We start from the raw sequence: 13,561 nt of genomic DNA on the forward strand, positions 1-13,561 counted from the left end.
TCTCAGCGCATGTCTGCGCATCATCAACCACGGCATGCCCAGCCCTCCTTTCAGCGGGTGTTGGCAACAAACGGATCGCCTCACCATCGGAACGCTTCCTTTCCACAAAAAGCGGAAGAGGATGCGCTCCATTTCGGTGATGGCGCGATCGGGACAAGGCACGACGGTCAGGCGGTATTCGATGACGGACGCGATGTACGCGTTCGCCACCTCCGCCCGACCTTTTAGGGACAGCTTCCTCTCGGACCATTGCCGGCAGAGAGTGGCCACCCTACTCGTTATCTCGTCCCAGTTCTTCTCCGTTTGCAGGTCCGGACCGAACCAGACTCCGAGCAACTTGACCGGACCGTCCGTCCAGCGTCCCACTACTGAGGCGCTGCCGGACGGTATGGGCTTGCTTCTCCAGGTGCCGAGCAGCAAACCCACCGACTTATCCCGGTTGATTTTCGCTCCCGTCACCGCTTCGTAGTCTTTCAGCGTCTCGCCGACAAGCTCGATGTGCTCGTGGCTAGACGCTATGACGGTGACGTCGTCCGCGTATGCCGACACGCTCGTCCCGCACCCCAGTTCTCGCGGGATGCCCCTCAGCGTCGCCAGCTTCCGCAGTAGTGGCTCGAGAGTCAATACGTACAGGAGCGGCGACAGGGGGCATCCCTGACGAACCGAACGTGCAATGTCGAAGGGTCCCGATAGACGTCCATTGACGCGAACAACCGAACGGATGCCTGTGTACAAGGCAGCCATCCAGCCGCGGAAAACGGGACCGAAGCCGGCCGCTTCGAGGACGGCCTCCAAGTATCGATGGTCTACCCTATCGAAAGCTTTCGATTGATCCAAATTGATCAGGGCCCCACCCATGCCAGGTTCCTTAACTACCCTCTCTATGATGTAGCGCATCAGATGGAGGTTGTCATGGATGCTCCGGCCCGGCACGGCGCACGTCTGCTCCGTGCCGACCAGTTTCTCGATGACAAGCGCCAACCGCTTGGCTAACACCTTGGCCAAAATTTTCATGTCTGCATTGAGCAGAGTGATGGGCCTAAAGTTATCTATGGCGTCCCCCTTGTTTGGATCTTTCTTCAGCAGCGTTACCGCTCCTCGGCTCACAAAACCGGGAATGCTCCCGTTCTGCTGCCAGTTGCAGTACACGACCGCCAAGACTTCTCCAAACAAGTCTGGCATACAGTTGTAAAGCTCGTAGGGCAGACCATCCAAACCCGGAGATTTGTCCGTCGAGCAACCCGCCATCGCGTCCCTCACCTCCTCCGCCGTGATGACCCCTTCGCAGCACTCCGCCTCTCTTGCCGAGAGTCGTGGCAAGCTGTGCAGGTAGGCACTAAAGTCCACCCTGCCTTCTCGCTCGCCACTCCTCCCGAACAGTCGGGCAAAATGCCGCTGAAACGCCTCGCACATCTTGCTCGGCTCGAGCAATTCGCGCCCCTGTTCGTCTACCAGAGACCGGATGGTGGCTCTGTTACCCCGCTGCGCCTCCGCCACCCGGGCCTCTCGTGCGGCTCCAACACCTTCATTCCTCAGAGCACGCATCCTTGCCCTGACAGCACACCCTTCGTGTTTAGCATTGAAGTGTTGGTCGAGGGCCAACCTCGCCGCTAAAACGTCGGATGCGATGCCACTTCGCAATGCCTCTTCTAACTTTATCAATAGCTCCCCCTCTTCTCTGTTCCTCTCTACAGCTAGTGCCCTGCTATACCTTATTGCTTCCGCCCTCACTGCTCTCTTGAGGGCAAACCACCATTTGTTGTTGACGATGGCTCCCGTCAAAGCCCTCTTTACTAACGTGCTAATCCGGTCTCTGAAAACCTGTCTCGACGGGAAAGACGCGTTTAGTTTCCAGTAACCGGGACCCTGCCTATGTGCCTTATCTAAGTCTAGCGTACACGTCACAAGTTTGTGATCCGTGTAGCTGACTATGTGGAACTGTGGACATCCTAAACTATCTCTATCTCTTGTCCTACACACTATCCTATCTAGATACGATCTCGACGACCCAATGCGGTTGCTCCAAGTCCACGTTGGCACATTTGGGTGGTCGAGTCGGTACCTGTCAGACAACTGGAAGCGTCTGAGCAGGTCTATGAGGCCTTTGCATCCCCTTCTACTTTTGTCACTCCCCACGTAGTCTAGATGCGTGTCCAAGGTAGCATTCCAATCCCCCACTAAAAGTAAGGGACGAGACGTTCCCAGGAATACTTCTAGACGTCGAAAGAAGTCTGACCGACCTGTTAAAGGAGGCACATAAACTGCCAGCAACCGAAAAGCGCCTCCATCGCTGCCGTCCACATCTAGGACAACCAGTCTACCCTCCGGGTCCGTAAATATCGTCTTTACTTGGAGATCCAGACTCTTGCGAAAAAGAACCGCCGTGCCACTACCGCCCATCCTCGGCAGACAGGGAGAAAAATAAATGTTAAACTGTCCGCCAAACATGGACTTTAGGGCCCGCGGTTCATGGAGTCTGGTCTCACTAATGGCTATGATATCCAAATTGTGTGACTTGATGTCATTTAAGAGGTACCCTTGTTTCCAAGGGGACCCTAAGCCACGCACATTCACACAACCAATCTTCACCATGATTCTATTTATACGTGTGCTTTAAAGCACAAAACAAAAGAACAGAGTGTTACTTGCCGTTAGAAAGTTTTGTTTCCTCCTTGGATTTTTCACCAAGGAGGCTATTGTACAATTTCTTGCACAAATATTTCTGGAATCCCCCTACCGAGTTGGGGTAGAGGGATTTTATTGTGTTGTGTAATGCTGGTGTTACATGAATAATTTTAATGTGTTTTGGCGGTGTTGTACGTGGGTGGTTGTTGGTTTTGATATAGTTATTTGTGATGTTTGTTTTAGAGTTGATGTAATTCATCAACTCTGTGTTTGTACTGTCTATTGCTGTTAGCATTGTTTTTTTTATATTACTATTGGTGTTAGTAGTATTTTCGGGAGATGTGAATCTCCCTGCTTTGTTTGTGTTTGCATTTTGTTTTGTTTTCTTCTTACTGCGCTTCCTCTTTCCTTTCGTAGCTATTTTCCACTCCTCCCCACTCTCTTCATCGGATGATGGGAGATCTGAGGAGTCAGAAAGAGGTAACGGCAAATTTTGTGCGTCTGTGTGTGTTTCTGTGAATGTTTGTGTTGCTGTTTTTATTGATGTTGGCTCCTTGTTATTTATGTGTGGTGTATGTGATATGGGGGAGGGAGAGGCAGTCTTGGAATTTTCTTTTTTTTCTTCTGTTTTTGCAGTTTCTGTTGTCTTTTCTGTTGTGGTTATTGCTGATATTTCTGTTGTTGTTTTTTGCGTTGCTGGTGGTGTTGGTAGTAAGGTTTTTCTGTTGGGGGTATTTGGTAGTTGCTTCTGTTGTTGTTGTTGTTGTTGTTGTTGTTGTTGTTTTTGTTTAGCGGCCAGAGGGCAGTCCTTTTTCAGATGTGCTTCGCTGTTGCATAGGTAACAGCGAGGTCGCCTGCCCTCTACCACCACATACAGCTTGTGGTCCTCTGCCAATCTAATGTTTGGAGGAATTTTCTGTGAAGCCTCCTCCGTGATGTGGAGAAGGATTTCCAGATTTTTCCCTCCCCAGTTCTTTTCCTCTCCGACCGTAATCTCCAAAATATTTGCCTCCTCCATTTCCAGGCACACGGCCGATATCAGCCATTGGGTGTCCACCTCCGATGGCACATTTTTTATCATAACTTTGGTCACTCTCTGTCCTAGATAACTCGGTATCATTACCAAGTCATCTGTGCGGAGAGAGAGTGTCGAAAATTGTTTAGCTAAATTTTCATCCAGAAACCTTACTTGCACCGTTCCGAATTTCCTTCCCCAGGTGACATGATTCTGATAAGGCCAAATTTTTCTAAGACAAACTTCAATTTTATCTGTGCTAACATTTTCTACACGTCTGGTTTTTGTGTTTACCAGTTTATAAATGATGCACTTTTTGTTTTTCATTTCTATAATATCTTTTGGGATGTTAATTCTGACATCATCTCCTTCTTTCGTAAGAAGGGATTTTGTGTCTTTTATTTGTTTTTGTGTGAATGTCACTGTTGTTCTTTTTTCCTTTAGAGCATTTGCGAAATTTGTTTTTGTTGTGCTGGCGGACATGTTCTTCTGGATATTTTTGTTTATGTTGGTGTATGTACTGCCTGGTTCAAAGGTGGTGGTAGTGGCAGCAGAGTTTGTTGAACAGGTGATGGTGTCATTGCTGACGGCCGATAACTTTACTTCCTTGTTGTTGCTGTTGTTGTTGTTGTTGTCGTTGTTGCTGTTGTTGTTGTTGTTGTTGTTGTTGTCGTTGGTGGTGGTGATGATGGCGTCAGCAGCAGTGGTGCTTACGTCAGAGACATTTGTGACGGTTTTCACGCATGGTTTTGTAACCTTGGTTACAGTTTTGTTTTTGTTGTTGGTGTTGGTGGTGGTGGTGGTGGTGGTGGTGGTGAGAGGGCTGTTAGTAGCTGTACTCACAGTCTTTGTGACGTTTATAGCAACTGCGTTCGTGTCACTGCATGAGCACGCGCTATTCTGTTCTTTTTTCTCTTCTGGCATCTGAAGCCTCGGGAAATGCTTGTCAAAAGAACAAGACAAGCGTTCCAAAATTATGTTTCTCGACATTTTTCAAATGTCAAGAAGGAAATTTTTGTATTTTGCTAGGGCCGAAACTGCCCCTGGGGGTCAATTCCTGCCCTTGAAAATACACACAAATGAAGCCTAGGTGCTTCGCAACAAAATTATTAAAAAATTCCAACAAAATGTGGACAGTAAAAGGTCAAATAAACGTTTACCTTCGCAGCCGATGTGACAGCACGTCCGTGAGAAGAGATAGATAGATAGATAGATAGATAGATAGATAGATAGACAGATAGACAGACAGACAAACAGACAGACAGATACATACATACAACATACATACATACATACATACATACATACATACATACATACATACATATATGTACACACACATGTGCACATACATACCTAGAATATACACATGGAAGCATACAGAGTTAAAGAGTAATCGCACATTGTCATACACTAAACAAGAAATGTACATCTATTACATGATTACCAAGATATTCACATATACATATGTGAGGTAAAAACATTAACCCTAATTAATCGCAAATCCTTGGAACGGTGTTGACACAATCAAAACACAAGGAACCTCGTCACTTTGTAACCGGCGGGAATTCCATGAAGAACTTTGGAGAAAATCGTACAAACGCATATATACAATACGTAAATACCCGCATACACGCATAAATGCGCGCACACACATACACACATCAGCGCACAAACACACATGCGAACAAAAGCACACGAACACCATATCGCTTATACATACGTCTATAGATAGATAGATAGATAGATAGATAGATAGATAGATAGATAGATAGATAGATAGATAGATAGATCCGTAAGCTTTTCTTGAATCAACGCTTCGTAGGATATTTTTCGAATTCTATATAAAATATATTAACGTTTATAGAAAAGTATAGATTTACACACATACATACATATATACATATATACACACGCACACACACACACACACACACACACACGCACACACATATATATATGTATATGGGTAAATACATACAGATACTTAATACCTAAACATTCATTTACACTCACACACACACACACACACACACACACCTCATTCACTTACTCATTCACTCACTCCTTCACTCCCTCGTTCACTCGCTCACTCATAACGTATCTACATGACTATATAGGTATCTGTACCTGCCTGTTGTCGTAACAAGTAGAATGTACATCGAGCCACAGAGTTACTCTGTTTAATAGCTACGATGTTGGAGCTGGTTCCGTGTTATGGGAGACACGTTTTACAGTGAACAAAATATCGTCGGCTCAGCAATATACAACATTTCTACTCGTCTTATTGGCCATGATTTGCACATACAGGCCAGCACTGTTGGTTCTCATTATTATCGGTGAGTTATTCCGTTTATTTCTTTCAAATAAGTTTTTCAGACTTCTTGCTGTAGTCTTTAACCATTAGCTATCATAATTCACATTATATAAAATCTTCCCACAAACACACACACGCACACGCATACATACATACATATATACACATATATATATATATATATACATACATACATATACACTTATATATATATATATATGTATATATATATATATATATATATATATATATATATATATATATATATATATATATATATATATATACATACATATATAAGCATATGTATCTATATATATGCATCTATAATATAAAATTTTCGTATATATAATACTTGTACCACGTCCTCGCGTTATTGTTTTTCTTGTTTGTTCTTCTTTGTTTGGATTCACTATACATACATATACTTATATATATACACACACATATATATATATATATGTATATTTATACATACATATATATATGTAAATCTATATGTACATATTCACACACACACACACACACACACACACACACACACACATATGTATCTATAAATGTATATATAAAATGAAAGTAGTCATAAGCATCGTATATATTTATTTTGTGTATTTCATAGATTTTTCTCAAACATTTAAACATGAAGAAATCATTTATATTATTCGTGGTTTAAAAACTACTTTAACAATTTCCTTATAAAATCAAGATTCGGACGTGTCTTAAGAAACATACCTAAGAGCGTCCATTGTATTCTAATGTATATTCCAGGTTCGGAAAACCTGCGAAGATCCTGGGGCAGAAGCCTTCGTCAATACCAAAACTTAAAAGAACTACTATTAGTGGGGGAAGGGGAATACGGTATTCCAGTAATCTTCCAGTTTCTTCAGATTCTTTGTGTTACTTGAAAATTCTTATTTTCTTTACATGGGACTAACTAATATGCAGAAATATTTTTTAATCCATATTTTCCGTGTATGGATTTCGTACATATATACATACATACAAGCAAACATATATATATATCCTTCCTTCTTTGGGCCCTCAACTCCTGGTGGAGTCGTAGGGACGCCGCTGTGACGCGTTTTACCTTCCCTGTTACCTGAACACAGCCGATTCCTTTCAGAGAGAGAGAGAGAGAGAGAGAGAGAGAGAATGAGTACTGGGTGAGTGACCGAAAGAGAGATGGAAAAACAGAGAGATACGATGGAGGGAAAGGTAAAGTGAGAAAGAGAATCGGTCAACCCCGAAAGAATGAAATGCAGAGTTGACTTCGACGCAATTTGAACCCTGAACCCCAGAGTGAATACCACAATGCGTCCTACCCGAGACGCTAACAACTCTGCCACATAGCCGATTAAATATACACACGTATACATATACGTGCTTACATACATACACACATACACACATACATACATACATACATACATACATACATACATACATACATACATACATACATGCATGTAAGTCACGCATCAGTCGGCGCGTTAGCAAATATTTTGCGGTACTGGTTTCGCCGCTTCGCGATCGAACTGCGTTTGTCAACTTTGTCAAAACACACATCTACACGTGTGTGTGTGTGTGTGTGTGTGTGTGTGTGTGTGTGTGTGTGTGTGTGTGTGTGTGTGTGTGTGTGTGTGTGTGTGTACGTTTGTGCGTGTAGGTATGTATGTATGAATGAATGCATGTATAAAGGGAGAGAGAGGGAGAGGGAGGGAGAGACAGACAGACAGGCAGACAGACAGACAGGCAGGCAGACAGACAGGCAGACAGACAGACAGGCAGACAGACAGACAGGCAGACAGACAGACAGGCAGACAGACAGAGAGAGAGTGAGAGAGAGTGTGTGTGTGTGTGTGTGTGTTTTCATGCAAAAAGCGAATTGCTGAATATATATCCGTATTACGAGCGTGTATAATGTTTTGTAATTGCATGATGGTGAAACGGATCATTCTTATAGTTTTCGTATACTTGGCGTTAGTCATATATATATTTGTATGTGTGTGTGTGTAAGCGTGTGCATACACATAAATATATTGTATATATATATATACAAACACACAGGCACACACGCACGCATATGTACACCTACTTATACATATATATCCACACAGGCACACACGCATACACACTAAGATACAGATATAACAGATGTGCTATCTGTTATGTTTATGTTGGTAAACTGGATTAATAACTCATACCTAAAGGTTTCGTGCGGTTCATGTTAGTCAGCCGACAGGTCGGTGAGTCGGGAATAATCCTGAAATTATTTCAGACTCCGTGACATGTACAGTTGATTATGGTCAACCGAACGAGACGTTTAGCTATGAAATAATAATCCATTATCTGGATTAGAAACATGCAAATACATATACGAGTATATATGTGTGTTTGTCTGTGAGATTATGTGTGTGTGTATGTTTGTGTGTGTTTATGAATGCAGCCGTGGCAGTGTTCTATTTTTTGTTTTTTTACTTTTTACTTGTTTTAGTCATTTGACTACAGCCATGCTGGAGCACCACCTTGAACAGTTTTTAATCAAACAAATCAAGTGCTTTTTTAAGTCTAGTACTTATTCTATCGGTCTCTTTTGCAGAACCGCTAAATTAGGACGGGGGTGGGAATATAAAAAGCGCGTCAATACCGGTTGTCTATCCGGGAGTGGGGGGAGACAGACATAAACACACACACATACACACATATGTTTCCGTCATACCGAAACTATAGTAAAAGGCACTCGCCCAAGGTTTCACGCAGTGGGACCGAACCTGAGACCATCTGATTGAAAAACAAATTTCTTACCAAACAGCCACGCCAGCACTTATTTAAGAAGTTCGCTTAGTAATCATGAGATCACTGGTTCTATTTAATCGTAAGGCATCTTGGACAAGAATCGAATTTAAAGTAAAAGAAAATTAAATTTGGTAGAGAGAAAGCATGGAAACCCGACGAAAGACGGCACCTGGAATTCAAAGGGTCGACCCTGTCACAGACTCTGTCACGCTAATTTTGCAGGAGAATTACATTTACATTAAAGGTACACGTGTTCTGTGAAATATACAGCCATTTACAGTATAGTTCAATGAGTCAGTTGACAATCGAATAAGTGAAACATTCACCGTCGAAACCGACGAAGGATCCATTTACTTTTTACGTGCATTAACACATAGATGTTTAACACTCACTCCTTTTCTCGCTTTCTCTTTCTCTCTCCCTCTCTATCCCTCGCTTTCAGCATAGACACACACACAAACACACACACACACACATACACACACACACACACACACACATGAGCACACACACATATGCAGAAATATGCGTATGTATACGCACATACATACATATGTATGTATGTACGTATGTATGTATGTATTTATAGTGTATGTATGTATGTGTTATTAATTCTTTTCTAATGTTTGTCTTCTGCCGTCTTCCTGTCTTCATTCTTACCTTTTTCGTCTTCTGCCGTCTTCCTGTCTTCATTCTTACCTTTTTCGTTCTTTCTCTCTATGTAAATCGCAGACTCACACGTTCTCACTATCTCTGTCTCTCTCTCTCGTTATCTCCCTCTCTCTCACTCTCTATCTCCATCTCTATTTATCTCTATCTATTTATCTGTCTATCTATCTCTGTCTATTTATCTATCTATCTATCTATCTATCTATCTATCTATCTATCTATTTGCCAATCTTTCTTCTCAGTACTTTTAATATCTTCTTTTCACTAATTTCATTTCGCTTATATTTTGTCTGTAAATCTGTTAACTGTTTATCTCATTCACAAACCACCCACAAATTTATGAAAATGTGCCAGCATGTATGTATGTATGTATGTATGTATGTATGTATGTATGTATGTATGTGTGTATACATGCATACAGGTAGGTAGGTAGGTAGGTAGGTAGGTAGGTAGGTAGGTAGGTAGGTAGGTAGGTATATATGTTTCTATGCATGTAGGTATGTATTTGTGTTTGTATGCGTGTACGTATCTACACATCTCTCTACACATCTATCCCTTTAGACACATGCAAACAGATATGTATGCATGGGTGTATGTATTTGCATAAACTATAGGTGATATCTATTTCGTAATGTACATTCATCTCTCCATCTCATTCATTCAATCTATCCTTTCCTTTGTCTCTCTCTCCCTATCTACCCCACTCTTTCTCTCTCTACCTCTCTCTCTCTCTCTCTCTCTCTCTCTCTCTCTCTCTCTCTCTCTCTCTCTCTTTGTCACACACACATACACTCACACACAAAGAATATATACATATGTGTGTGTGTGTGTGTGTGTGTGCGTGTGTGTTTGTGGGGGACGAGAGTGAATGTGCGTATGTGAGAGAGAGAGAGTGAGAGAAAGTGTGTGTATGAGAGAGAGAGAAAGTGAGTGAGAGTGTGTGAGTAAGAGTGAGTGAGAGTGTGTGTTTATTGTTACATATCTATATCTCCCTATCTGTCTCTTTCCATCTGTCTATTTATATATACCCATATATATACAACCCTTTATGATGAGAGTTCAAATTCCAACGAACTCTATTCAGCTTTTTTAATCCTCCAATGTCGATAAAATAAGTATTAATCGAGTACTAAGATCAATATAATTGGCTGTTCCTCTCTAGCCAAAAAGTAATACTAATAACTCGCATCACCCACTGATGGATATCTCTGATAGCTGTAAAATTTAGTAATTGAGTCTATCCTCATTGTTTCATGGATAGATAGATAGATAGATAGATAGATATATATATATATATATATATATATATATATATATATATATATATATATATATATATATATATATATATATATGAGAGAAATAGAGAGTATTGCTATGGTTGGAGTTAGCTCGCTCACAGCAACTTATATCATTTCGAAACGGCCGTAAGACTTTATACATAGACCCTTATACATGTTCTAGACTCCTTAGGAATCATTTTACATCCGCTTTATCATCCTCTTCATTCGGACTTCGCGAGTACATTTATGGACTTACAATTTTTATGTATTTATATTTATGAATTTTTATGTGTTTATAAATTTTTATATGTGTATAAATTTTTGTGTATATGTATGTATTTATAAATTCTTAGAAAATTTTTATATATCATATAGATGAATACAACTACGTATGTACCTTGTATACCATGGAGAATTTCGTTAATATGGATTGAATGAATATATATCTCCTCTCCTTAATTTTATATTCCTGAAGCTCTAACAGAGCGTTAATTGGTTGAGCTGTATAAAGTGGATACTTATATCACTTATTTCTTCATTGTTGTATATTTATATATATATATATATATATATATATTTTTTTTTTTTATTTTTTTTATTTATGTGTTTCAGCCAAGTGGCTGCGGTCATGCTGGTGCACCAATATATATATATATATTTATATATATATATATATATATATATTTATATATATATATATATATATATATATATATATATATATATATATATATATATATATATATATATATATATATATATATATATATATATATATATATATATGTATATATTTATATATATATGTATATATATATATATATATATATATATATATATATATATATATATATATATTAGTCTTTTACTCTTTTACTTGTTTCAGTCATTTGACTGCGGCCATGCTGGAGAACCGCCTTTAGTCGCGCAAATCGACCCCAGGACTTATTCTTTGTAAGCCTAGTACTTATTCTATCGGTCTCTTTTGCCGAACCGCTAAGTTACGGGGACATAAACACACCAGCATCGGTTGTCAAGCGATGTTGAGGGGACAAACACAGACACACAAATATACACGCACACACACACACATATATATATATATATATATATACATATATAAGATGGGTTCCTTTCAGTTTCCGTCTACCAAATCCACTCACAAGGCTTTGGTCGGCTCGAGGCTATAGTAGAAGACACTTGCCCAAGGTGCCACGCAGTGGACTGAACCCGGAACCATATGGCTCGTAAGCAAGCTACTTACCACACAGCTACTCCTACGCCTATGTATATATATATATATATATATAAGAGAGAGAGAGAGAGAGAGAGAGAGAGAGAGAGAGAGAGAGAGAGAGAGAGAGAGAGAGAGAGAGAGAGATATGATGGAGATGTATTTACATGGTCGTGGCAAGCGTTTAGATATGACATCGTGTGTTGAAATTGAAATGACTGTACTGTGAAAGACGCAAGTTAGCCACGCAGGTCGCAATTTCGAGTGTAGAAGATTTTGACACCATATTACAAACAATAAACGTTTAAGTGAAGTCAACAGCCTTTCTAAGTGCTTATGTGCTTCTAAATGACTAACTTGTGTTTTTCACGCTGCAATCGTGTTATATTTATGCATGGACGCACGTACGCTCGCACACACAAACACACACACACATATATGCATACATATATATGACAATATATATATGTGTGTGTGTGTGTGTGTGTGTGTGTGTGTGTGTGTGTGTGTGTGTGTGTGTGTGTGTGTGTGTGTGTGTGTGTGTGACAATGCATAACTTTAATTATAAATATATTATTATTATAATTTTTCTTACATATTTGTATTGCCTTTGAAACGTTCGTATGTACTTATTAAATCTAATTTTGACTTTTAACATCTTTTCTCCATTTTTATAATTGCTTATAGCATCATTATACCTATAACGAACTTTTTAAAATTAATAATAGGTCTGATCAATAAGTATCCTGACTGTTGCCATACTAGCAAAGCTAAAGCACGCAGAGTAAAGTCGCTTGGCACAGATTGATCTTAAACTCTGCTGTGCATGCGCACTAAGTTTTAACGTTCTAGCTCACTTCTGCTGTTTACAGCAGTACTTGGAAAGAAAGTGTGTGATCGTTACATTGACCATAACAGAGAAAGTTGAGCTGAGAATCTGCATCAAATTTTGCCAAAAGCTTAGCGATACTTGCTCAGCGACCTATGCAAAGTTTTCAAAAAATTTTCGTCGTTCTCGACACAATCAAGGAGATCTTGTGCAACTGAAACCCGAGTATCTTTTTGGTCAGCTGAAAGCAGTTTTGCATAAACTTGGTAGACATGCGTCTCATACCCTAATCTTCAGTGATAATGAACTGAACTGAACCGTAACTAATCTCAACATCCTCTGATAACTCACGGATGGTGATTCGACGATTTCTCCTCACAGCTTCACACACATCTGCGATGTTTTTTTTTTTTAGTTCTGTTGGTTGCGGGTTTCCCAGAACGTTCGTCAATATCAACATTTTTTCAGCCACCTTGGAAACGTCTGAACGACTCATACACTTGTGTGCGGCTGATACACTCCTCTCCATAGACCTTCAGCAACATTGCGCAGGTCTCTGAGCAGGTACCACCATGACAACTTTCTCTGTCATGGTCAATGTGATGATCACACGCTACACACCTTCCTTCCAATCACTGCTGTAAACAGCTGAATTGCGCTAGAACCTTAAGTCTTAGTGCGCATGCACAGCAGAGTTCAAGGTCAATCTGCGCCAATCGGCTTCACTCTGCGTGCTTTAGCTTCGCTAGTATGGCAACAGTCAGGATACTTATTGATCAGACCTCATATA

At 40.4% G+C, this 13,561-nt stretch overlaps 1 protein-coding gene across 1 annotated transcript in view; it reads left to right on the top strand.

The window, feature by feature from the left end:
* The first annotated feature begins 5,594 nt into the window (after window positions 1-5,594).
* LOC106872136 (uncharacterized) overlaps window positions 5,595-13,561 on the top strand; it is a 309,478-nt gene continuing 301,511 nt past the window's right edge. Inside the window, exon 1 of the mRNA XM_014919008.3 lies at window positions 5,595-5,979. Coding sequence (XP_014774494.1) covers window positions 5,934-5,979 — 46 coding nt within the window. The 5' untranslated portion in view covers window positions 5,595-5,933. The remainder of the gene's footprint in view (window positions 5,980-13,561) is intronic.

The sequence above is a fragment of the Octopus bimaculoides genome, chromosome 2 (genome assembly GCF_046866305.1).
Source record: "Octopus bimaculoides isolate indiv1 chromosome 2, ASM4686630v1, whole genome shotgun sequence".
In the NCBI taxonomy this organism is placed as follows: Eukaryota; Metazoa; Mollusca; class Cephalopoda; order Octopoda; family Octopodidae; genus Octopus; species Octopus bimaculoides.